This window comes from Nothobranchius furzeri, chromosome 17 (assembly GCF_043380555.1).
Source record: "Nothobranchius furzeri strain GRZ-AD chromosome 17, NfurGRZ-RIMD1, whole genome shotgun sequence".
Lineage (NCBI taxonomy): Eukaryota > Metazoa > Chordata > Actinopteri > Cyprinodontiformes > Nothobranchiidae > Nothobranchius > Nothobranchius furzeri.
This window is the reverse complement of record NC_091757.1, coordinates 54,374,023-54,402,017: the sequence shown is the minus strand read 5'-3', so window position 1 is coordinate 54,402,017 and position 27,995 is coordinate 54,374,023. Positions and strand designations below refer to the sequence as shown.

At 43.2% G+C, this 27,995-nt stretch overlaps 1 protein-coding gene across 1 annotated transcript; it reads right to left on the bottom strand.

The window, feature by feature from the left end:
* Nucleotides 1-186: 186 nt before the first annotated feature.
* LOC107394163 (LHFPL tetraspan subfamily member 2a protein) lies at nucleotides 187-27,808 on the bottom strand. Its single transcript, XM_015972957.3, has 3 exons — nucleotides 24,030-27,808; nucleotides 2,397-3,047; nucleotides 187-968 (listed from the first exon to the last, which is right to left on the bottom strand). Exons 2-3 carry the CDS (start codon nucleotides 2,806-2,808, stop codon nucleotides 712-714), a joined length of 669 nt encoding a protein of 222 aa, XP_015828443.1. The 5' UTR covers nucleotides 2,809-3,047; nucleotides 24,030-27,808; the 3' UTR covers nucleotides 187-711.
* Nucleotides 27,809-27,995: the final 187 nt, after the last annotated feature.

Here is a 27,995-nt window from a genome sequence, read left to right as displayed (position 1 = left end):
GAGCCCCGACTAAGTATTGAGTGCTATACATGCACATTCTTTTCATGTTCATTCTTTTCAGTTGGCCAACATTAGAGAAACAAACATTTTTTCATTGGCCTTTAGAATATTCTAATTTTCTGAGATACCAGATTTGATGTTTTCATTGGTTGTCACCTATAAATATCAAAATTAAACGTAATAAACATCGGAAATACATTGGTCTGTGTGCATTGCATGAATATAATGTACAAGTTTCACGTTTTGAATGGAATTACTGAAATATTTTCAACCTTTTGATGATATTCTAATTTACTGGCCAGCACCTGTATTTTATGTAAGAAAACATCCCTTAATGGAAGTTATTACAGCTTATTTGGTAAATAATGTGCAGAAACCGTAAAGCATCCTCAGACGGGATGCAGCAAGAGTCCCACTGAGCAGCTGATCAACCCGACTCAGTTGGGAAAAAGTGACTGTGGTTTGTCTGAATGTTAGTCTCTAAGGCAGCATGTTCTAAAAAATAAGTTTAATCTTTAAATGTAAAAAAAACACTGATAATGTTTATCAGTGCTACACAGGAGATTTAAACCAGAAGAAGAGTCATTAACCCAAGTTTTAGTCTTTCATCTTTTATCCAGACAATAAAAAAAGAATTTCCTCCAGGACGTCCTCCTTCCAGACATGCACATCCAAGAAACGTCGCTAAAAGGTGTTTCCTCACACTCCAGTTCAGAGCAAACAGATGAGACTTTTCCCCTCCTCGATCTCCTCCTGGACCTTATCGCTGGAAGTTGCGATCTCAGCCTGTACAGACAGGATCGAGCACAGGAATGCTGCAACGGTTCCTCCTATCGCTGCGTAGAACGCCCAGCCCAGCGAGCACAGAGCGGGCCAGAACGGCAGCGCCTCGGGGCCGCAGTAGCCGATCACCTTCTCTGAGCCCCAGCCTGCTGGGTACAGCATCAGGCCCACCATCAGCAGCAGGCCTGGGGGAAGAGCAGAAAGAGGGAGGTTAGCTTTGAGTAAACAACGAAATAAAACGAACCACGCTGCTGAGAGGAGACACAACTTAACCTGCACTCTTTTATCTCCCTAACCCTAACACAAACATCTGCCTACCCAACTAATATGTTCAGATTAGCAAATAGAGATTTCCCTTTGATGCATGTATAGAGGACAACTCTACCTTTGGAGAAGTGAAATGTAATTTTACTGTGTTGCCAGTTAGCAAAGTCAAGTCCCAACAGTGCAGTCCCCCTCAGGCCCTTCACACCACAGTGCACGCACAGTCTAGGCTTTAAAGCCCGTTGACGTGTAATTTGGTTCTCTCCAGCTTCATCTGAGCTCACATGAATGTGTGTTCTTGACTTAATTAGAAATGAGAAGTTTAAATGAAAAAAAACCCAGATTATATGATTTTGACGTGTGGATGTTTGGTCTGATGATCACTGGATATTTTCTGATTGGAGTGGGAGGATATCTGGTTTTCTGGAAATTTGGGAAGACGGGAGCCGTGTGGAGACCTCACAGACTGGGACGCTACTCGAGGTGAATCGCAAGCTGGACAATGTTCTAGCTGCGATGCCGGTATTAGTGCGCAAAATGGATGTCATCTCGGAGAGAGTCACCGGACGGTGTGGACATGTTTAAAAACCTAAATTGGCTTCACTGAAGGACTGGAATGATCAGTTTAAAGACTGAAGGCAGAGAGGAAAATTATCTCAGCCTGACCCAAACAAAGTCTTGTTATCTGAATCTGACGCCCTGGTAGCCTTGAGCGGCTACAAACCCCCACGAAGGATTGCGGACAGATGCTGTGAAAACCCGACCTACCCCCCCGCCCTGCCTTCGGATTGGTGGACTTCAGCCTGGTGAGGTCATCAACCTGCAGGAGACAATGTGCTCTGCGCTCCTCCCAAGATCTCCCTCCCACCTGTGGCTACAGTGGCGCCGTACATGGCTGCTCTCGCTGGGGAAACAGGATCCCAGCGCCCCCCACCTTCCTATTAACATGTGATGTTGTGTTGTCTGTTGCATATCTGTCTGAGGTGTTTTTTTTTTTTTTTTGCAGAGCAAAGCTGCCCTCCCGGTGGAGGGTAACTCTGAAGTGCCTTTTTTTCCCTCCACCTGAACCAATCCTCATGTAAACCCTTTTATCTCTATTAAGGTAGCGCGATTCAGGGTCGCGAATGACCACAGTCACCAATTCTTGTCATGTGTCTTGCCCATGTATGTCTGGTCTCTGAATTGTGTGTACTGAAACTCTAATTTCCCTCTGGGATTAATAAAGTGTCTTTGGATTTGATTTGATTTACCAGGAAGTCTCCATATATACGGTTCTAAATCCAAGAGCACTTGTTCTGAAGGATACTGGACTCTTAGAACATTGCTTAAGCCAAAAGCTGACGTCTTACCTGCAATGGCCTGGAGCAGTCCGCAGATGTTGAATATGCTTTTCTTCTTAATGCTCTGGAAACACATAGTGAAGATGGAGATGCAGGCCACACACCCGAGCACTAGTGTCCCAGCTGCCAGAAACAACATGGCCGCCTGCCAAAAACCACTAGCCACTTCCCCAAAAGTCGCAGCATAAGGCCCGCAGCTGACCCCTATGCCTCGGGCGTCGATGCGAAGACAGCGGCTGTAGAGGCCGAGAGACGGCCGGTATCCCCTGAAGTCCACCTCCATCCTGCTCCCGTTGGGGTCCAACCGAGGAATTCCTATCAGCCAATCCGGACTCATGAAGGCAACAAGCTCCGCAAAGGCCACAATGATGCTGAGCAAGGTCCACAGCATGGAGCGGCACGTTACAATGACGTGGCACATGGCGTTACCTCTGAGAACGCCAGTTCAAAAGAAACAAATCCAGTCTTTCAATGTTCCCTGTGACAAAGCTCCGCTATTCCTCTCCCGTGAAACCAAAAGGTCAGCAAGGTTTAAATCCAGATGGGCTGCCGATCTTATCCTCTTAAGGCAGATGTTTTCCAAGCAGTACTTCTTCTTGGCTTTTCCCTCTTAGAGGTAAGGTCATTCTCGACAGCTACAAAGCACTGAAGGACTGAGACCTGCGGGAAGAGACATAAAGACTAGAGTCACACAGAATCAGTTTATCCAGACATGCAGCCCCGTTCCCATCAACCATGAATCATCTAACCCTTTACTCATTATCCCAGAGGAAGTCCAGTTTGTCTCTTTGTTATCAAACAGAATCGTTCGACTTCAAACCGACCATCAGTCAGCTGTGAGAAGACCACGACCTTCACTTCCAGCTGGTCCTTGGAGCAGTCATGATTAATCACACACAGAGATACCCTCTGGAGGCCACAAGACTTACAGTGTGTGTGTGTGTGTGTGTGTGTGTGTGTGTGTGTGTGTGTGTGTGTGTGTGTGACAGCAGTAGAACAGAATGCTAGATCCTCACTGCAACAGCAAACACATGAGGTGGACGATTGAGCTCAGTTTAAATTCCACCCTAAAGAAAAGCGACTGAACTAAGGAGCCACACTTGCAAAAAAAAAGGCAAAGGAGCCCTGAGCCAGGCAACATCAATGGTGTCTTAATCATGCTGTGTGGAGTGAGATTGTGAAGTATATGAGTCAGTAGGTCCCACTGAAAGCAACTGTCACACTGGCGCTCTGATTTAGTCGCCGTGACCACACCGACCCCACCACCACAGCCGCCGTCGTCGTCTCGTGGGAGTGAGGAGTTTTCTCTGAAATCATGATCCAATGAGATGATGCACACACAGAAATATGTAGTCTGGTGTACAAATGGCCTGGTTGTAACTCCTCACTGGTCTCACTGGTGGAGGATTAAATAGTTTTGAGTCTAAATTGTCTTGATTCAAACAAAGAGCCTCTCTCAGTTCTGCATTTGCAACACGACCTGCAGTTAAAAAGATCCTGAAGTGAATTTTAGTTATAAGTTATAATGGTTCTGTGGTCAAAACAAATAATATTTTAGGAAGTTTATGAAGTTCTTTGCGCTAAATCTTCCTCACATAAAGCTACCACAGTCGTTTTATTCTGGACATTTCACTACTTTCCATCACTACCTTCCAGAATGAGTCGTTTCAGCGCACTGTCACTTTAAGAAAACGAGTTGGAGCTGGCCACGCCCACTCATCCCTTGATTGGCTGCTATGAGCTGAAAGGCTCGGATATCCGGGAGGGGCTTGGAGTAAATCCGCTGCTCCTACAGCAGCAACTCTCTCTTGCACATCAACTCAGTACTATTCCCCGTTTGTGATGTCACAAATGTAGACTTTTTGAAACAACTCTTCGTAGGCGCATAATTCCTAAACCAAACAGTGATATAAAACCGAATGATGGATTATTTTTAGGTTTGGAGTGTTTATAGAGACAGTAGAGTCATATGTGGTTACTGCATTATGTATCAACAGTGCCCTCCTCTTCATGAGTTTCAGGACTGTTGCCAGTTACGGATCAGCACCAGAAGATTCTAAGACGATGAGCATAGATGAGACATACACACACAGTAGGTTAAGCAGATCAAAATATTTCACTGTAATATCTAGTTGTTGCTAACTGAAAAATGTAGCTTCGAGATGCAGTATTTTTAGAGCTGACTATTAATTTCTAATTCACCGTTAGCATTGTTAGCTTAACGTTAGCCCCTAGCCTTTTTTACCCGATATTAGAGTAAAACAAAAGAATGCCGTGGCTTCATAGGGTTATAAGAAATAAACTTCTGGGTCGCTCCTTTTACTGGCTTCCATTCGTTCCACAACACTGCTCACATTTGCCATGCTCTGGAACCAGGAAGGTGGGACAGATTGTAAACAAAGACTACGGAGGAGAAAAAGCGACAACCGCCCCGCCGGCTCCTTCCAACACGATTGAGACATTAGACTGTTTTGTGATTATTTTAATATAAAAGTCTTACTTATTGCGTCTGTAAGTTCAGTAACGGACAACAACGTAGTCCACCAAGCAGCTGGCCTGCAAGTTAACGCGTTAGGGGGAAAACACGCCGGGACACTTTTAAAAGCTGCACCAAGGAGAGTCACAACAAATCAGGCTCATGATAACATCTGAGATACAGGTGTGTGATTTGAAGAATGAAATCCAATGATGACTCATTTGTGTTTGTTGTTCACGTTTATGTTCTGAAGTGCTTTGGTCGGATTCTGACCATCATCTCATTTCATCTGCCTCTAGAGCAAAAGTTCAGGAACTTCCGTGTCTTTTCTTATTCTAGTACTTTTCCCTCCTAATTAGAGATTACACGAAGCCTCAGCCAAAATACACGGTCTAGTGTCTCCACGTAATTACCCGGCATGAAGATAAACAGGCGGAAAGGAATTTAATTACAACCAAGCTGAGTTAAAGCTTAGTTACAGGAAAAATCAGACAGTTCATTGTCTGTCATAAAAGGAAGTAGCAAATATAAACAGGAAGCAAACAGGAAGTATCAGATTACGTTGTCTTTTCCACCTCTAATCTAAACCGTCGACTGTCACAAACGTTTGGCCCAACCCCTAAAAGGAGTGTCCCAGTTGGCAGGTTTGCGGCTGTGAGGAGAGTAAAAATACAATCAGGTATTTGAGCTGTGTTTATGTGGTTGGGGGCAGTTTGGGGAGTTCCCTTTTCTATTCCAGTCCTTGATTTTGTAACGGAATTAAATGACTGTTTTCCACCTCAAAGCCATTTTCCCCCTCTCCTCAGCAAGAACTAATCTGCATGAGATATTGCTCAAGGTCATGCATCTGCTTCTAAACTGCTTCCTTTCCAGCCCAAGAGAAGAATGAAGACAAAGGACTCTTCCTTTTTTAATAAATCAAAGAACTCTATGTTTAATAAAGCTAATCAAACAAAGTGTTAGTCAGTAATAATGTGGACCAACCTGTGAAATGACAATGTTATGATTACTAAGTTTTAATAAGTAATATGACTTTAATCTAGCTGCACTAGACATCCTGATCACACGTAATGTAAACGCATGACACATTTTATCTTTCTCATCCAATCAGAACCTTCCTTTCTGAAGCGTGGCGTAGTCTCTGTGGTGTTTATAAATTTGTCTAACTTTGATTCGACCGTAAAACAAAACATCCAGCTTAATAAAACCAGTCCCCACACCATCTTAAGGCCAGTTCACCACATGCTAAGAGAAGTATCGGACCGGCCACCCGGACTTCCTTTTTAAGCAAAGAACCAACAAGCTGGATAAAATCTGTTGCATTTTACCAACCAAGCAACAGTTCCTTTCAGAATAAAAGCTGAACTCACTGACCCTCCGGGTCCATCTGACGCTGTCAACCAACTGTCGCTTTTTACCTGGAGACAATCCCAAGACTAGTCTGTCGTACTGCTGACGCTGTTTCATCGGCTCCAGTACCGAAAGGGGGGTCCGAGGACCTGGCATTCTGGATCTGTAAGGAAGTCTCATCCTAAGGGTATGTGTGGAGCGACAAAATGGCGTCTCATGTGTTTCTGATCATAGCTTAAGAGCAAAACATCACAACACCTCAGACTTGCTTCTCCGGATACGAGAGTTCTGATTACAACGTCACTCACACACACACACACCATCCATCTCACGTCTCATTGACACCAAGATCCATTCATTCACTTAGAGTTTAGAGTTAGTCTTGTTTAAAATTGTTTAAAAATAAATCTTCTTAAACGTTTTAAAGGTGACTCTCTCTTCTCTTGTCTCTCAGTTAATACGAAGTGTTACATAATCCCAGCAATAAAAAGCTTCAATCTTCTGGTTAAAATAACCCAAAGATCCATAAGATTGATTTCATATTTACTATGGAATATCATGTCTTACGGTTCGTTAAATAAATGTAAATTAACCCTTTACAATTCTATTTCAGACCTTTATGCACACAGTGGCTTTCCATACTCTTATCACAGTTTCCATTCTGCAGCTGCAAAAAAGCCCAAAAGAAAACACAACTCTGCATGACTTACTTCAAAATAACAGTTCTTCCTAAAAGCAGAAACTCGTGCTACTTTCTGCTCTCTTTTTCACTTGAGACTTTTGATGACAACAAAACTGATTTCTCCTGGAGCACATGAACGCATCATCCAATAGCCTGTGGTTTAAAGGGCAGAAAGGCCACAGCATCCTGAATGTGATGAATAGTTTCCTCTGGTTTGCTGCTTGTTTAATCTGTGCTCCTCCTTTTCTTTGTGTGCGCTGAGGGAGTGTTTTACTCTCCGCGGCACATCAGACGCTCTGTGATGGAGGTTTCTGTGGGTGAGACGTTCCTGCAACCCTGCTGGGTTTGATAGACCCTTTCAGATCTTTGTTACTGCAGCTCTCCATGTTTCTGTGTGGTCACCGGAGATGTGCGGAGATGTTTCACCGCCAGCAGCCTTGCAGTTATTTTATGAATCCAACACGATGCTGAGTTTCACTGATTTTACAGCAGATATGCGTCTCGAGGTGAAAGACGGTTCTACATCTGATCTGGACCTGCTTCGTCCCACGTTCATGCAGCGAGGGCTTGAGGCCGACTTACACACACTTTTCCTATCATTCACCCAGTGAGTCAACAGTGTCCTCGCTGCCAAGAGACAGATTTTGTTTCATGAAACTTGCATAAACACAGACCAAACCAGCAGCCAGCTGCGTGGACTACGTTAATCTCCATCCACAAACGTTTCTGCTAATGAGCCTCCGACAGAGTGGTGGATCTAAGGTGAATGTGGGTCGGACGGTTGACCAGCTGAGGAGTAAATCTGGAGTAAACGGTCTGAGATAGCAGCAGCAGCAGCGCTGGTGGCATGCCAAGGTCCTGAGGTAACGCTTGCTGGCCAAGGCAGCACGCTGTGAGGGACGAAGTGAATGAGAGCTGAAGGTGGGCGGTTGAACGGTCTGGGGGTCTGTTGACCCATTTTCTACAAAGAGAAGGTTTGACACATCTGTTAAGAATTTAAGAGAAACAATTCACAGAATAATCTTTAAAGGGACTTTTCAGACTTTTGAATTTTTCTGCTCGCGATTGCCCCCTCAGGCCAAAAGCTTAATGGCAGCTTCAATAGTTGGCTCGTGCACGAGGCGTGCATGCTGTACGTGCACACTCCTTAACGAAAATAACAGCTGAGACAATCCCGCGCGCGCGCATGTGTGTGTGTGTGTGTGTGTGTGTGGCCCGGAGGACAGGAGGACGCGCAGCCAATTGATTAAATAATTTGGTTCTGTAGCTTTCTCTTCAGCACAGCCGACAAAGGTTTATGATGGGTCAGTCCTCCTGCATGCTCAGATCATTCCCTTCCCTTGCTTGAAAAATTGTTCCAAAATGAAAGTTGAACCCACATCTTTTTTATCTGTGAATTCAATGCCGTTCGGCGAGTCTCAAATAAAAATTTGGGCATCTTACTGTGAAAAAAATATACCATTAATGTAAAAAAGAAACTCTAAATGAACTATGTTCACACCCAGAATCAAACCCAGGTCTTCTGCATGGGAGTCAGACATCTTACTAGGTGAGCTAAAGCACCAATGATGTTGAATGTATCTGTAACTTTTATATCCTTGATGACAGCTGAAACAACGTCAAACCAAAGAACGGTTCGGAGTGAAAATGGCTATTTTGTTGCTAATTTGCAGGAAATATCTAGAAGAAAGTTCTACAGAAAGTAGCTAAGGGTCCTCAGAAATGTAGCTGCTTTGTCACTAGGCGTTAGGAACAGCGACAAAGTGGCACTGCCTCTCTCTCTGCTGCTAAAGCTACGGATAGCAAATGCTACGGGCGATGCCTGAGCGTGAACGCGCATGAAGCAGCCTGCTCGACCCGAGCATCTCTCTTTTTCTGTGATTTTACAGAAAAACAGGCAATCACAGTAAAAATGCCAGGGCTCATTCTACAGGACCAGGGCATTGCAGGAGAATGTATGAAGAAGACATTTATTATTTCTATACATGTTTTGGCTGTCACACTTCCTTATAGTCCCTTTAAGCGACAAGCCTCACTTGATAGTGTCAGGAAGTTGTTTTTTTTTTTTTTTTTTGGGGGGGGGGGGGGGGGGGGGGGATAAGTTGGAAATCCTGAACCAGAAACCTCAAACAAATCTGTTCCACAAACTGCTGCCCCGTTCGTCTGGTCTCACATCTGGACCAGCCCTCAAACCAAAACCACATAAAAGCCAGCTTCTTCATCCTCAGGGCTAACAAGATGTTCGGGACAGTTTGTAAATCACAGGTTACTAATGAGGGTCTAATTTCCTTCAGTCTTTCCAAGAACTGAGAAAACAAAAGCCCGTATCTGAGCGACACTCGTGATACACCAGTTAGCGTCGGGCAGGACCAAACCTATCCCTAAGAATGCAAATGCCAAGTTGAAGTTGAAGCTTCGCAGCCTTTCAGTCACAGGGAGCGCTCAGTTTTCCTGACAAGATTCCAGCTAATTTTAATAGACGGAATTTGTTCTGATTAACTTGTTGGGAATTTGTTTTGGCGCAGCAGAACAAGACTAGTGAAGCTCACGCCCTGCAGTCACAGACTGTTTTATCTACTGACAGAAACCAAGTTCTGCTTGCTTCCAGTCATGCAAGCTCAAAAGACCTTAAACGTGGCGGTGACCTCTCAAACAAAAACAAACGAAATGAAAACCTTCACACAATAATAATAAACTTCCAGCCTTGGGGCAGAAATCCTCCAGAGGAAGCGAAGGACTGAATCACAAAAAGCAACGTAACGAGTAAAAAGGGCTGTTCTTTCTGACTAACTATGACCATGTGAGCCGCCACTTTTGTTGTCCTCCATAAACATGAAATGAAAGAACTGCAGCAGGCGATATTTCCCACGGATCAACCCTGTACCACAAGTTGCGTCTGAGAACTCCAGCTTGTGAGCGGTGGAGACCTTCAAATGCACGTTTATTCCTCCGGAGCTCGTTAGATTTATTTTACAGACCCAGATCAAGCTGCGAACGGCCGTTAAACGGAGTTCCCAGGCTGCTCGTGAGGAGTGAGGTAATCCCTGCAGCTCCAGCTTTTATTCGAGGGTTTCGGTGTCACTAAGGAGGCCAAAAAGGATGAAACAGTTGCCTCCAACGGCGTGCCGAAACAATAAGAGCACGCTTTGCTGAGACTCGTGGTAAACACACAGTCATAAACTGTGAAGGATGCAAGGCTGGGCTCGCTCATCCAGGGGGGGATCACATCAAAACGCACGACTCACCCAGAGGAAAGTATCGGCCAGGGGTCGTGGGCAGAGGCGGAAAGTAACGAATTACATTTACTCACGTTACTGTAATCGAGTAGCTTTTTTGTGTTATTATACTTTTTAAGTCGTTTTTGAAATCTGTACTTTTACTTGAGTACCTTTTAAAAAAAGAATTGTAATTCGCTACATTTTAAATCATTTCCATTACTGAGTAAAAATAAATTATAGGCTTGATAAATTAAAGCTATTACGTGTAGCAGCGTCGGAACAGAAAGAGACACCTGCATGAGCGCCACGTCTAAACCGTGGGGGGGGGGGGGGGTACACTTTTGATAATGAGGACAAACAGCCATTTTTATTGCAGCTTTGCTCAAAAACATCAGTTCAGTCCCTGTGATCCACTTGGTGATTACCTCCTCCCCTGTGGTTCGGAACCCGCACCTTCACGCACCGGTGTGACGTCATCAGAATTCTGCTGGGTTCGGTAGCCGGACTCGGTTCCGTGTTTGAAACGTGTTTCTCTACCGCTCCGCACGGCAGCGGCAAAATAACGTTTAGCGCTCATAACCAGCGGATTCTCAGCGTTTTGCTCAAAAAAACAGAAGACCTGCAGGCCTCTGTGAGTTAAAACATCCTGATGCTGTTCAGGTGTAAACATTGTGCTCGATCCCTGTGTTTGAACTCAGAAGATGCTTCTTGATGCCACAGATATGTGATGATTTAGCTTGTTTCTTTATTTTACTCCAGAATAAGAGATTAAATTATTACAAAAGTAGCTTAATGTAGTTTAATTAGTCATTCAAAAGATTCTAACAGGCTGCAGTGTGTGTGTGTGTGTGTGTGTGTGTGTGTGTGTGTGTGTGTGCGTGTGTGTGTGCGCGCGCACACAAACACGAGCAAATTGTGATCTAGCGTTGTGATTTAGCACTATTTAGATGTAGCCATCCTTACGTTGACAAAAATGTAACTAAGTAACTTTTACTTTGAGTACATTTTATTTATGATACTTTTTACTTTTACTTGAGTAAAAATTCAGGCAAGTACTTTTACTTGTACTTGAGTAAAAATTATCAAAGTATTGGTACTCGTACTTAAGTAGGAAATTTCAGTACTCTTTCCACCTCTGGTCGTGGGAGTGTGTTTATTTGTGTGTGTTTGAATAAAATCAACCGTCTTCATCTGGTGGGACTCCAGGCTGCACAAAGACATGCCGACGCCGGCCCCATTCACTCCACTCCTGAGCTCTCCAAAACACGCTGCTGTTAGCCAAGAATGCACTCCGTCATTCCCAACAACAGGTTTTTTTCTGTGCCCCCCCCCCCCCCCCCATCCCTTTGATCCTCAAGCTGACTCGTCCTGCTGCCTGATGCACAAAACAGCCATCTTCACATTTTAACCAAATCCAAGAATATTTTCTGTTTCTAAAACACACTTGAATCAGTTTGCTAGCCGTTCGTCCGTCTGCAATAAAATGGTCATCAGCTGCTAAAGATCGCTGTTTAAACAAGTCAACCTGGCAGAAAACCAGCTAAGAAGATCTGGAATAAAAGACAAAACATAACCAGCCAAATCTGTTGCATAAAAACTCAAATTTTACGTGTCAGCAAATCCTCAAAGAGAAAAACTGTAAAGAATTCTGGATTTTAACTGTTCAGCAAATCCAGGCCAAGCTAAAAACCACAGGAGTGGAATAATGTTGGCGTTGTTTCGGTTCTTTTGGCGTCACCGACAGCAATAGTTGATTTTTTTTTTTGCTTTTATTATTTAGTAGGAAGAGGAGGGTTTAAGATAAGCACACTGATGCTTTTTTACTTGTTTCTACTTCTTACATTTAAAAAGTTTGAGCTATTTGTACCAGAAAAAATATTTTTCAAGGCTTTTACTGTAACTTTTTGTAACCCAGAAGCTAGAACCTTAATGAGGTATTAACTAATTGGCTTACTAATATGATCCATCCTCAATTTAGATAAAATATAAAATATAAATTAAGGAAATTAACAATACTAATTAATAGATATCTAATTAACTAATAGATAATTTCATAATGAATTATTGGAAGGGTGAATAACTAAAATAACGAGTTTAATATTAAACATCGGTTAAAACAAGAATCTTGAACATCACTAACAGAAACAGAAGAGGAAAGCTGTATACTATTGGTCCAGGTGGGAATCTGAAATTTCATTGGCTGAGAGAAATAAGTCCCGCCTCCGCGAAATAAAACCGTGCGACGCAGCTGAGCGAGAGGAGAGACAAACGGCTGTGCAGCACGCAGATACAGAAAGCAAAGACTGAGCGGTTAGAGAGAGAGAGAGAGAGAAAAAAAAACAACGGTCGAGGCCGTGAAGAACCCTGATTTGGGTGCCGCATAGATAGAGGGAGAGGCGGACTTGACTCCTTCTAATAAGAGCTAGGAACTTGGAACCAACGCGATTTGTGTGGAGACGACAGAGTGAACCAATCCTCTGTAGGAGGGAACCGTTGGAGCGCGTTGTCCTGTTGTTTACAGGCTGGGTTTTTTTTTTTCCTTGGGTTTGATCCCGACTCCTATGATCACTCACTTGGAACGAGAACTGGATTTCTTCCTGACGAGGGAGATGGCGAGCCTTAACCACTGAACGAACCAGGACATCTCAAGTAACTGAAGAGCAGACTGCTCTCTTCTGTGAACAATCTCAACGGTGTGGTAGGAAAAAATCGCACCACCGGACTCTGACTTTCACCCCAAGCGTGGGGATTTGACTTGACGCCGGCTGACTTGTGACTCATATGATCAAATCTCATACCGACCATTTTACTATTGTCGATTGTTTTCATCTGTTTTTATGTGTTATCTTTATGTGTTATATCTCCCATTATTATTAAAATTTAGTATATAAACCGTTTCATGCTATACCCGTGACTCCAGTCATTCTTAAACAACCTCCAATTCTCCCCGAACCTAATTATTGGCCCATTTGTTTATTTTTTCTTTTAATTATCTTATTGTATCCTGTAATCCGGTTACATAAAACTTGGCGAGCCAGCCAGGAGAATTGTAGAGTTGTTACCTTAGCTAACCATTGACTGACATCATAAGAGTGCCTGGAGGTCACAGTGGTTTGCCATTTTGGCATTATTGGTACTTTTGAGTGTTTTAAAATGGAAGTTGTGAAAACAGAAAAGGTCAAAGTTTCAAATGCTGTTTTAATCAGTGGGTTAACTGATACAGACCTTGATAACGAAGTCTTTGGGTTTATGGAAGGATTCGGACCAGTTAACAGGCGCATTAAGTTACCAAACTGTGATCAGATTATTGTGGAGTTTCAACATGAAGCCACTGTTAAGGAATTAAAGAAACAATGTTTACCCTATGACAAACCTTGTACTAGGAACCCAGATGTTTTCTTCCATATTCAAGACCTAGCCAGCGCGTACAGTCTAGAAACTAGCACATCTGCCACTGATGCCTATCTGTCAGAGCTCAGGGACATAGCTGCGCGTAGCAATCAATCATTTAAAGACCTTCTAATGGAGGAACTGGCAAAAATTGGGGAATCTTTAGGAAGGGATACCCATGCATCTGAACCAGTCACTGAACCAGAGCCAATGCTCCATAGTGACCAAGTTACATATTCCCTGCCTTTAACACCAGAAGTTAACTATATGAACAACTCAAAGGACAATTGTCCACCTACAGAGACTGGAAAACAAAACCCTTGCATTCCACCAAATCTTTTAAACACACCTGAGGTTCAGCGAGTTATTGTGGAACACATTGTTAAAAGCAGTGAGGTTATCCCTCCGCCTACTTCACAATACAGACTAAAACCGTTCTCAGGGCGAGTTCCACACCCTTCTTTTGAAACTGACTATGATACTTGGCGTAGTAGTGTAGTGTTATGCATAAATGATCCTTCACTCACCAAGTCCCAAATTGTACGAAGAATCGTGGAGAGTCTGTCAGCCCCAGCAGCGAGCATCGTTAAAGCTCTTAGTCCAAAATCCGACCCGGAAACGTACCTTGAACATCTCGATTCAGCTTACGCAGCTGTCGAAGACGGCGACGAGCTCTTTGCTCGCTTTTTAAACACAAACCAGGACAGTGGTGAAAAACCTTCCGATTACTTTCAGAGGTTATACACCTTGTTAAACCTAGTTATTCAGAGGAATGGAATTTCCTCCAGTGACGCCGACCAGCAGCTGCTCAAGCAGTTTTGCAGAGGCTGTTGGGACAGCTCGCTGATTTCAAACCTGCAACTCGAACAAAAGAAAGACAACCCGCCTCATTTTACAGCACTTCTCCTCAAACTGCGCACTGAAGAAGACAAACAGGCTACTAAAGCAGCACGCATGAAACAACACTTAGGGGCACAACGAACTAGAGTGTATTCAAATGTGCAAACAACATGCTCTCAGAGTAAAAACACTTGTGAACTGGAAATAGATGATAACTGTGATGACTTACGCAAACAAATCGCTGAGCTCAGGAGCCAAATTGCACAGCTTAAGGTTAACAACACAGATAAAAAGGCAAAGAAAACTCAAAAAGAGTCAAAACCCCGTGTGGGGACTAAAATTCCAGATGAGCCCAAACAGATTCAGCAGATAACAGCAGTGGTGCCCAGACCAAAGCCTGGATACTGTTTTAAGTGCGGAGAAGATGGGCACATAGCTTCTAGCTGTAGCAACGAGCCAAATCCAGCACTAGTTGCAACTAAAAGACTTGCTCTTAGACAGAAGCAGCGCGAGTGGGAGATGTCAAAGCCAATTGCTCAGTCTCCTCCTTTAAACCGGTAGAAGCTCCTATCGTGGGACAGATAGGTGCTAAAGTAGAACCAAGTCCCTCTAAGGAAAGGACAGAGAGACTTTTTTGCAAGCCAGTTCATGCTCATTCAGTGCCAAAACTTCCCAAAAGATTAGTGGGTGGGCGATGCACAGCTACAGTCTCAGTTAACAGTGTTGAATGTAATTGTTTACTGGATTCAGGGTCCCAGGTAACCACCATTGCCAATTCTTTTTACCAAGAACACTTACCTGACCTCTCAATTAAACCCATCAGTAATCTGTTAGAAGTCGAGGGCGCAAACGGTCAAGCAGTTCCTTATTTAGGATACATAGAGATAAGTGTCACATTTCCAAAAGAGCTCGATCAGTCTGGACTTGAGTTACCTACCCTCGCGTTAGTGGTTCCGGATATAAGCTCAAACTCTGATACACCACTACTCATTGGCACAAACACACTCGATCCTTTGTATGAGCAATTGTCTGCCAATAACTTACCTGATTCCAAGGCACTCTCTTATGGGTACCAACACGTGCTAAAAGCCTTAGCAGTCAGAAAAAAACAAAGCAAAGATGGACGAGTTGGTGTGGTGAAGCTTCGAGGGAGAACCCAAGAAGTTCTCCCTGCAAATAAAAAACTGTTACTAGAAGGGTTTATGCAACCCAGCCAAAACAAGCATGAGCCTTATGCACTCATTGAACAACCCACCAATGGTTCTCTACCAGGGGGTATAATTGTAGACTGTTGCCTCATTTCCTTACCTTCACATGGTCCATACAAAGTACCTGTTGTACTAAGAAACGAAACTAACCATGACATCACATTACCCACTAACTGTGTGATCGCTGAGTTAGTTAAAGCCGATCGTGTTATGCCATATCCAGAACCTGACAAAAGTGATCAGAAAGTACTTGCGGCGTGTAGTTCGCAGCAACAGACTTCACCTTCAAACCCTCCTCTCAGTTTTGACTTCGGTACTTCGCCCTTGTCCGAAGAATGGAAAGGGAGGATCACCAACAAACTTAACACTTACTCCGATGTGTTTTCGCACCACGATCTTGATTTTGGTCATACACAACAGATAAGACATCACATCAACTTAAAAGACGAGACCCCATTCAAACAGAAATCTCGGCCGATCCATCCACATGATTATGAAGCCGTGAGAAAACATTTGGAAGCCCTCTTGGAAACCGGTATAATAAGAGAGTCGGAGTCTCCATTTGCCTCACCAATAGTGGTAGTTCGGAAAAAGAATGGTGAGGTACGTCTATGTATAGACTATAGAAAGCTTAATCTGCAAACCATTCGCGACGCATATGCCCTGCCTAACTTGGAGGAGTCCTTTTCTGCTCTCGCTGGATCACAGTGGTTTTCTGTGATGGACCTCAAGTCAGGTTACTATCAGATAGAGATGTGTGAAAAGGATAAACCTAAAACTGCTTTTGTTTGCCCGTTTGGGTTTTATGAATTTAACCGTATGCCACAAGGAATAACAAATGCTCCAAGCACTTTCCAACGGGTTATGGAAAAGTGTATGAAGGACATTAATCTGAAGGAAGTGTTAGTTTTCCTAGACGACTTGATCGTCTTTTCCAACTCCTTGGAAGAACACGAAACCAGACTTTCTCACGTTCTTGAACGGCTTAGAGAATACGGACTCAAGCTATCACCAGATAAGTGTCGTTTTTTCCAGACATCTGTGCGTTATCTTGGACATATAGTATCTCGAGATGGCATAAAAACCGATCCAGATAAGGTGGAAGCACTCAAAACATGGCCGAAGCCTCAGACTTTGAAGGAACTCCAATCTTTCTTAGGATTTACCGGTTATTACCGACGCTTCGTTAAAGATTACTCAAATATTGTCAAGCCACTAACATCTCTCACGGCTGGTTATCCACCCAAACGGAAAAACTTTAAAACACCACCATGTAGATCAAAGTACTTGAACCCCAAAGAACCCTTTGGGAATCGTTGGAGCCAAGACTGTGAGAAGTCCTTTCAAACTATTATTGAAAAACTTACCACTTCGCCAGTTCTTGGCTACGCTGACGCAAAACTCCCATATCTAGTACACACAGATGCTAGTACGACCGGACTCGGTGCAGCGCTATACCAAGTGCAAAACGGTGTCACACAGGTAATCGCTTATGCAAGTCGCGGTTTAAGCTCTAGTGAAACTAGGTACCCTGCGCACAAGTTGGAGTTTCTAGCCTTAAAGTGGGCCATAACAGATAAGTTTCATGACTATTTGTATGGGAACACATTCACTGTCATTACTGATAATAATCCGTTAACTTACCTCTTAACAACGGCAAAACTCGATGCAACGAGCTATCGTTGGCTAGCTGCGTTGTCCACCTATAATTTTGACATCAGATACCGTGCAGGTACACAGAACGTTGACGCGGATGGCCTGTCTAGGAGGCTGCATGATAAACCTGAAGACAACTCAAAATTCACTGAGGAATGCCAACGACTAGATGAGTTCCGATCTCATCTTTTATCCTCTGTCAAAGAAGTCGAGCTTCAACTTCAAGCCGAAGCAGTGAAGGCAACATGCCAAAAGCACATGGTCTTGGATGAGACTGATTCTCCTTGTGGTTTAGTTCAGTCACTTGCCATGTCTGCAGCGGCCATTCCAGACCTATTCCAGTTGGAAGACAATAGTGACAGTTTCTTTGCTGTGCCCAAGTATAACCATGCTGACCTTGTCTCCTTGCAGAGGAAAGATCCAACCATTGGCCGAGTCATTCAGCTGCTTATGACTGACAATAAACCGCCAACTGATACTATTGCAGAACCCCCGGTGGTTCTTAACCTTTTGAGAGAGTGGAAACGGTTTGAGTTTCAAAATGATTTACTGTACCGGAGACGCCAATTAGGACCAGAGACATCATTGCAGTTAGTCTTGCCTGATTCATTACGTTCAACAGTCATGCAAAGCCTACATGATGATATGGGGCATCTTGGGGTTGAACGTACGACAGATCTCATTCGGTCCCGTTTTTACTGGCCAAGAATGGCTAGTGATATCGAAATCAAAGTTAAAACTTGCGAAAGATGTATCCGTCGGAAGGCCCTCCCTGACAAAGCTGCTCCAATGGTGAGTATTACCACCACCAGACCTATGGAGTTAGTTTGCATGGATTTTCTCTCCATAGAACCAGACAGTAAGAACACTAAAGATGTCTTAGTGATTACAGACCATTTTACAAAGTATGCAGTGTCCATCCCAACCAAAGATCAGAAAGCCACCACCGTCGCGAAGAACCTGTGGGAACATTTTTTAGTCCACTACGGGTTTCCTGAGCGTCTTCATAGTGATCAGGGACGGGATTTCGAATCACGTACAATCAAGGAACTTTGTTCTTTACTTGGTATCCGTAAAGTCAGAACGAGCCCTTATCACCCTCGTGGCAACCCCGTTGAACGGTACAATCGTACATTACTCAGCATGTTGGGAACTTTACAAGCCACTGAGAAACATCACTGGCGCGATTTTGTAAAACCACTTACTCACTCGTACAATTGTACAAAAAATGACGTGACGGGATACTCTCCCTACGAGCTAATGTTCGGTAGGCAGCCTCGGTTGCCTATAGATATTGCCTTTGGGTTACCGCATTTGAACAAGCCCTCTATAACTCATTCTCAGTATGTTAAAGAACTGAAGAGTCATCTGGAACAGAGTTATGACATTGTCATAAAAAACTCTCAAAAAACAGCGAGGAAGAACAAAGAACGGTTTGACAGAAACATTCGTGAGTCCACACTAGGTGTGGGAGATCGTGTTTTAGTCCGAAATCTTCGCTTAAGAGAAAAGCATAAATTAGCAGACAAATGGGAGCAAACAGTGTATATAGTTCTCAAACAGATGGAAAACTTGCCAGTATACACTGTAAAACCAGAGAACGGAGAAGGACCCAACAGAACACTCCACAGAGATCTTTTACTGCCTTGTGGTTTTCTCTCTTCATTAGAAAATGAAACAGAACGCGTTACGAAACCTAGCAGACCTCATACAAGACAGAGTTCAGCCTTAGAACCTGACCCAGATGAGCCACTTGACGAAGAGGTAGATGAGTTTTATTACTCTGATCTTCCACAAGTGCTAAACCGACCATCCTATCAAATAGCGGTCACCTTGCCAAATAGGGAACTCATAGCAGATTCAGGACCGGTAAATAATATTCAACAACAAAACACACTATCCTTACACACAGGGGATCGCAAGGAACCAACCTTAGCTGGTAATGAAAATGCTGAATTGTCCTTACTTGACAAAGGCATCAACACCGAAACATTCTTACCTGACAGAATGAGTGAAACTGCGACATTCTTACCTGAAAGAGTGAAAGAAGCAGCAACATACTTACCTGAAAAAAAGAAAAAAAACGAAGTATACTTACCTGACGTAGAAACGGGGGATGAAACTAACACAAACCTACCTCAATTGGATGGTGTCCTAAAGTCGCAGCAACGTGATGTAAGTTTTGAACCCATCATACACGATCAGACACATACATCTGAAAAGACCAAAGTCTTAGAGAATAGCTCATCAGCTCTGTCGGAAACAGAGAGCTCACTTCGTCCTGTCTCAGTTGAGAATCAAACCGAAACGGATGAGCATGATACTGTGCAACCAGAGATGTATGTCAGGAGATCTGAACGAAGTAGTCAGCCTCCTCAAAGACTAACTTACTCTCAATTGGGCAATCCACTAGTGACCGTAGTTAGGTCCCTTTTCCAAGGACTTAATAAAGCTTTTATTGACTCTCTTACTCAAGAAGTTGTGTACCCCGTAGAAACAATGCACAGGGACGTGCATGATATTTAATGGGGGAGGATGTAACCCAGAAGCTAGAACCTTAATGAGGTATTAACTAATTGGCTTACTAATATGATCCATCCTCAATTTAGATAAAATATAAAATATAAATTAAGGAAATTAACAATACTAATTAATAGATATCTAATTAACTAATAGATAATTTCATAATGAATTATTGGAAGGGTGAATAACTAAAATAACGAGTTTAATATTAAACATCGGTTAAAACAAGAATCTTGAACATCACTAACAGAAACAGAAGAGGAAAGCTGTATACTATTGGTCCAGGTGGGAATCTGAAATTTCATTGGCTGAGAGAAATAAGTCCCGCCTCCGCGAAATAAAACCGTGCGACGCAGCTGAGCGAGAGGAGAGACAAACGGCTGTGCAGCACGCAGATACAGAAAGCAAAGACTGAGCGGTTAGAGAGAGAGAGAGAGAGAAAAAAAAACAACGGTCGAGGCCGTGAAGAACCCTGATTTGGGTGCCGCATAGATAGAGGGAGAGGCGGACTTGACTCCTTCTAATAAGAGCTAGGAACTTGGAACCAACGCGATTTGTGTGGAGACGACAGAGTGAACCAATCCTCTGTAGGAGGGAACCGTTGGAGCGCGTTGTCCTGTTGTTTACAGGCTGGGTTTTTTTTTTTCCTTGGGTTTGATCCCGACTCCTATGATCACTCACTTGGAACGAGAACTGGATTTCTTCCTGACGAGGGAGATGGCGAGCCTTAACCACTGAACGAACCAGGACATCTCAAGTAACTGAAGAGCAGACTGCTCTCTTCTGTGAACAATCTCAACGGTGTGGTAGGAAAAAATCGCACCACCGGACTCTGACTTTCACCCCAAGCGTGGGGATTTGACTTGACGCCGGCTGACTTGTGACTCATATGATCAAATCTCATACCGACCATTTTACTATTGTCGATTGTTTTCATCTGTTTTTATGTGTTATCTTTATGTGTTATATCTCCCATTATTATTAAAATTTAGTATATAAACCGTTTCATGCTATACCCGTGACTCCAGTCATTCTTAAACAACCTCCAATTCTCCCCGAACCTAATTATTGGCCCATTTGTTTATTTTTTCTTTTAATTATCTTATTGTATCCTGTAATCCGGTTACATTTTCAACACAAATTAGTCAAAATTCAAGAGAATAATAAATCATTTGTTCTGGACAGATGAGCACACTAAAATGTCTAAGTTACAAATTTCAGTTTATTTTCTCATGCATTGGATGAATAGTTTCACTTTTGACAGCCGTTGTGTTTTGTTCTCTTGCCACCACCGCTACCCAGATCATGACTACAAATAGGGCTGCACGATATTAGGAAAACCTGCGATATTCGATAACAGTGCTTAATATTGCGATATCGATATTACTGGGGGAACTTTTCCAGGCCCTCTTTAGCAGGGTGGGACTGGGAGGAGAGTGCTGTAGCCTTTTAGCTGGAAGCTAACCGGAGCCTGGGGCTAACATCACCACCCGATGGAACACTAGCGACATGAAGGTGGGTTGGTTCACCGGCACGTGTCGGAGTCAGCCCGGTTATTATCAGCTGCTTAACGACACCGAGCGGTCTCACGTTCACGTTTGAAAGCAGCGCTGATTCCAGAAACATCAGCACAAAGTGCGTTCGTTAATCTGAGCCAGCATGACGAACAAGGGAACGGCGCCGCTAACTCAGTTCGGGTGTTGCGTTCCATCCTAAGGGTCTACGTAGGGGGCGGGCGTATTACGTGAACGGACCCATCTGATTGGCCGCATATCAGAAGGGCTACATTTGATTGATCAAATAATACTTCTGCGTAAAAAACAGCTGGTTTACAAAAAGTTGATGTATGACACGGATGGAAATGTTTGAACCAAACATTTATCGCCGTTTTTGACGTGCTTTGCGATGGGCCTATCGCACGTCCTGTTGTCGCGATGACGATAATTTTTCGATATATTGTGCAGCCCTAAATACAAATCAAGACAACGTGTTGCTTAACTCTTAAAACAAATAAAACCTGCAGATCTCACAAATACGCATAAATATGGAAGCCCATTCCCGCCACTCAGATAAAAAAAATTATTATCTCATAATTATGACTTAGCTATCTCTTTATTATGAGATACTATCTCGTAATAAAGAGATAGTATCTCATTATTATGAGAAAGCTAAGTCATAATTATGAGATAATTTTTTTTTATCTGAGTGGCGGGAATGGGCTTCCATGCATAAAGAAAATGACTTGATTCTATTTTTTATTTACACATTTAAGCCTATTTTTGCTTCTTCTTCACAAGTGTTCAGATTGCAGGTAAAATATGACAAACAAGGAACTTTTTTGTCTCTGAAAAAGTTTCCACTGGACGACAAGAGCCTTTGATCAAAGATCTGGTGGCTGCCACTCGTTTACTCAACCTCATTTATGACCTGCAGGATCAACTCAGGCCCTGAACAGGAAATGTACTGGATGGTCCAGTATTCCAGATTATTAAAGGGCTTTTTTTCTTATGTTAAATTTGTTCTATGGTCAATACAAAACAAATTTATGATTTTCTTTGCACTATAATCATCTCACATGAAGAAATCTTAGTAGTTGTTTTCTTGATATTTTCAATACCTTCCAGAATGAGCGCTAACTCAGCTCAGTCTTTACTAATACAGCACTTTACAGACATGACCTATGTCACCAAAGTGCTGTGCAGGAATACAATAAAAATAAAGCTAACAAAGAAATACAGATTACGATGCAAAATCTTATGGTAAAAGGCCTGTATTTGATATAGCGCCTTCTAGAGTCCTGGCAGTGGCGTGTCCAGATCTTTGAAATGGGGTGGCCCAGGTGAGGCACAACTTTGTGCATGGGTGGCACCAATGGTTATGCTATTTTTGTTTTACGTCCAAGCCTTTTTGGACAATGAAAAGCATATTTAAAGGTAAATTAGTGTGGTGGTGCCTGGGGTGGCCAATCAGATTCCAAGGGTGGCTTGTGCTACCCCAAGCCACTCCCTGGACACGCCCCTGAGTCCTGGAACCCCTCAAGGCACTTTACAACACAATCAGTCATTCACCCTTTCACACACTGGTGGGGATGAACTATAATGTAACCACAGCTGCCCAAGGGCGCACTGACAGAGGCGAGGCTGCCGAGCACTGGCGCCACCGGTCCCTCCGACCACCACCAGCTGGCAACGTGGGATAAGTGTCTTGCCCAAGGATACAACGACAGTGAAAGACTGAGCGGGGCTCGAACCTGCAACCTTCCAATTACGGGGCGAGCACTTAACTCCTGTGCCACCGTCGCCCCAAAGACGACATATCAAATTAAGAAAACAAACTGGAGCTGGCCACGCCCACCCTTCCCCAGCTCACGCTGCTATAAGCTGAGAAGCTCCGATAGCTGGGAAGGGCTCTGTGTAGAGCCGCTGCTCCTCCAGCAGCAGCTCAAATAAGAGTTGGTTCTATGCTAACTTTCCCTGTTTGTGATGTCACAAACAGGGACTCATTTAAGGTAAACTGTTCCTAAAACTAAACACTGACAGAAGTTGGAAGGACGGATTTTTGACATTTGAAGTGTTTATAGAAGCAGCAGAGACCCACTTGGCAGCACAAAAAGTTGGAAAAGGTGAGTTGAACATAAAATATCACATTTAAGTGATTAAAATCATTTTTAAATATTGCAATATTTTGTTCCCTTTCTTCCATCACAGCAGTAAAAGCAATCACACTGAAGCTGTTTAATTCCCAGAATCTATTGCGTCTATCTATTTGCAACTTTATACGTGTCTCTAAAGGCACATTGCTTGTTTTTATAAAACTCACTAAAGAGAACCTGAGTGATTAATTGCTCTTGCTTTCATTTCTAACATTTGTCCTTGGGCCCAGCACAAATAAACACTGCAGATGTGTCTGGTTCTGTTTAGTTTATGATGCAGCACCACTTCCCTTCTCAGAATGAGCAATGTGCATGAGACAGAAAGCTCCATGGGTGGCTGGCGGACCCTTCCTGCACTTCCAAGGACAAGAGGCTGTGGTATAAGAGTGGGGGCGGCCAGTGAGGATGGCTGTGTGGACATGTGTAAAAGACAGATTAAAAAGACAATACCAGCTCACTTGAGACTTAGTTAAAAACAGCTTTGGATCTAACGGTCTCAAGGTCCCAATACATACTGGTGTGAAACTCAGGACTCTGAAAATCACAGTCAGATGGACATAAAGACAAGTATTTTGCAGAGAGAACAACTTCAAATCAACTACAAAGTTTCATTAAATGACAAAAGTTGTGCGTTTTCTTTTACTTACGTGATGTTTGGAGACTCTGGAGGTGAAGAGGAAACGGTTCTGAGACGCTGCACCACTTTCCCTAACTCTCATTCAGTCCTCCTTTCTTCAGGACTGTTCCCTTCCCTGCTCCTTCCACAAAGACGTCCCACTGCCATCTGACGTGGTCTGCTGCTCTCCTCTCTCCACCTCCACCCATCCCCCACATCTACTGTTAAAGAGGAGGAGAAGAAGAAACTTTTGGAAAAATCTGAGACAATTCCTGGTTTTTCTCGGAGTGCAGCAACATTTTGTGCATGAAGGAGGTCGTCCGGCAGAAAGCACATACGACTAAATCCTTGTCAATTAACAGATATTCTGTAAATGTGATTAATGTCAAAATTGCAAACTTTTCATTTAACACTTTGGTACTTTTTGGGGAAACAAACCAAGAGATGCTTGGAAGGTTTAAATATACTGAAACAGTTTCACCTGGAAAGAGTTTACGTGAGATTTGATTTCATCACATTAGAGAATTAAAGTTGAATGTCTACTCTCAGCTGTTTCTTGTGCAGATAATTATTTGCGATCTTGGACTGAATTTTCTAAACCAAACCAAGTTTATTTTTATAGCACATTTAAACACGGCACAACAAAAACACACAATAAAAACGATCAAAAATAAAAACTGAACCCATTAAAATCGAGTAATTCAAATCGAAAAGAAAAGGAGAAAGAGACTAAGTTAGACTGAATTAAAAGCCAAAGAATAAAAGTGAGTTTTTAAACGAGACTAAAAAAGGGAAAGAGAGGACGAGAGTCTGATCAGGAGGGGCACGTGGTTCCAGAGCTTAGGTGCACGAACTGAAAAGGCGCGCTCCCCGCGGGATTTACAGTGGGAGCTAGGGACATGGAGGAGGTGCTGGTTGGCTGATCGGAGGGATCTTGTAGGGACATAAGGGTGAATGAGGTCTGACAAGTAGCCAGGTGCTAAGTTATTGAGGGATTTAAACACAAAAAACAGGATCTTAAACTCTATCCGGAGATGGATGGGGGAGCCAATGGAGATTTGCTAAAACCGGTGTGATGTGTTCTCGTTGCCTGGTCAAGAATCGAGCTGCTGCGTTCTGCACTAGCTGAAGGCGAGCGAGAGTGGAGGAGGAGATACCGTGTAGCACTGAATTAGAGTAGTCGAGACGGGAGGTAATGAAGGCATGGACAACTGAATGGAGATGACGCCTTTTTAAAATGGGCTTAACTTTAGAGAGACGCCTCAGGTGGTAAAAACAGGTCTTAACTACCTGGTTGACATGAATGTCCATTTGTAGTTTAGCATCCATCACAACCCCTAAGTTTGTGACACGGGTTTTCAACCCACTTGAGAAGTCTTAGGGCTGAAAATGATAGCCTCTGTCTTGGCATCGTTCAGCAAAAGAAAGTTTTCAGACAGCCAGTTCTTCACATCGTTGCAGCATTCAACAGGAGGCTGTAAGGAGGCTTCACAGAGGCATATAATTGGTAATCGTCTGCATATAAATGGTAGTCAATGTGGTGTTTTTTTAAAACGTCACCCAGGGGAAAAATATATGAATTAAATTAAAGGGGTCCAAGAATAGAGCCCTGAGGAACAACGCTGAAGTGTTTATCGCTCCTTCAGATGTTGAATATAAAATAATGAAGTGGGATTTAATTTAAATTCAGTTGAAATTTGTCGTGTGTTTTCAGTTCCTGTTTTACACTTGAGAGTGTTTTTCTTCTTCTTTTTGTCCCTTTTCCTATGTTTTGATTCATGTTTAAAATGATGCAACTTAAGCTTCACCACATTGTTATTTACTGCATTCCTGCAGCAAACTGTTGGTGCAATTTAGCATGCAAGCACCAAAACAGCCCCGCAACTCCTCTTCCCAGCCTGTTCACACCAACACTCAAATGCATTCATGTCCTCTGCAGTTTTTTCTTCTGCGCACCACCCTTCTGACAACCCTCCTGTCTTGTAGCTCATCTGAGCCATCTGCTGCCTCTATGCCATTACGTTGTTTAGTTGGCCAATTCAGGACTTCCTCTCTCTGCACTGCCGCTGTCTGCATGCGTCTCCATGGTGAGAAACACCGCAGGAGGCAGAAAAGGTCTGTAAATAGTGGAGTGTGGCCACGACGATCTCTAGAGACGTGAAGATGATTATGCAGGGCAACTCCATGGGAAATGTGGAGTGTAGGAGACACTGGGAGGAATAACTGGGTTTGATAGGTGGTGGCTGTGGTGGAAAGTGACACAGATGATAATCTTGGTGCATAGGTTGATGTATTTTCATGCATGTGTGAGAATGAATGCTGCAGGAGGTTGTTTTAATCACAGGGGTGATGACTGTTTATGTCTTTGAGTGGAATATATTACATACGGCAACGTGATGCCAACCAAAGTGCTGAACAAACATGGCCATAGACAAGACAAGATGCGTCAAATCCAAAATGAGAAAGAGAAAAAATAATCACTGTTAAAACAGAAAAAAGCATCAACAAATGCCAGTTATCCCACAGAATCGAAAGCCAAAGAGTAAAGGTGGGTTTTCAGTCCAGACTAAAAAACCGTCATGGAAGAAGACCTTCTGAAAGGAACAGGAAGGTCTTCCCAGAGCTCAGGACCCACCACTGGGAATGTTCTGTCCCCCTCGACCCCAGCCGTGACTTTGGGTCAAAAACAGCAGCAAGTTCTGAGTTAAGTGAGCGTGGAGGGGCAGGTGGACAGGTGCTAGGCCATTCAGTCGTTTAAAAACAAACAATGGAAGTTTAAAAGGATTCCTAAAAGAAACAAGAAACAGATAACCAAATAAACGTGTCCGAGACCAGGATGACAGAATCACATTTGTCTGATTTAAAAGCTTCCGGCAACATTTTGAACCGGCTGAAGACGAGATTCCATTCTCTGGTAAACCCAGAGTAAAGCAGAGCTGCAATGATCCAATCCTCGAGTAATAAATGCATGAACGACTGTTTCCAGCTCTCGTCTAGAACGATGTTAACAGTTATTAACCAAGTTAATGTGGAAGCATTTGATTTAAACAGGTAATCTCACCGAGACACAGCAGGTCTCTTCCTGTTTCAGCTGAGCATCTAAAACTGTTGTAAACAAGTTAAAATTTACAGGAAAAGAGCCAAAAACATTTTCCATTAGCATCAAAGAAAAAAGATTTCTGGATGGTTCCAGGTCTTGTTATAGCTGTTATAGGAGCTTTTCAAAAGATTCATTCTAAAGGTAAATGACAAATGACCTGGACTTGTACAGCACCTTTCTGAGTCAGAGGGCTCCAACGCGCTTTACACTACAGCGAGTCATTCACCCATTCACACACTGGTGGTGATGAGCTATTTTAGCCACAGCCCTGGGACACACTGGCGGAGGCTAGGCTGCTGTACACAGGAGCCGCCCATCCCTCAGACCATTAGCTGGCAAGGAGGGTGTAGTGTCTTGCCCAAGGACACGTTGGGAGCCTGGGTTTGAACCTGCTAGCCCACCATTTACAGGGTGAACTCATAACCCCTGAGCCAGCAGTGCCCCAGGTCTGTACACACAGAAAACGATCCCGGACGAGCCCCCAGAAAACCGAGAATCTTTGAGGAAGGGGTTATTGGTAAAATGTCTGTGTGATCATGTCAGCAGTTGGCAACAGATAAAGTCTTGTGTTCTGGTAAAGTGAGAGAATAACTGCTGATTTGTTTTCTGGAAACAGATGTGGCATAGATAATCTACATACTAGGATTTAACGCTGTTTGCTATCAGCTTGGCTAAATCCTGAGAAAGATCAAACAAATTAGCAAATTAAACTTATATCATGTTTAAGTATCCAGGATATTTATACAATCGATAGAAGTTCATACACCAACTGGCTTGGTCTACATTTAATCCAAAGATTAATATTTAATTTAAGAAATTTTAATTAATAGCAAAAGTTTATTTATTAAATCAGAATATTTAAAAGGAATCTTTGCTCATTCAATAACCAAATATGCA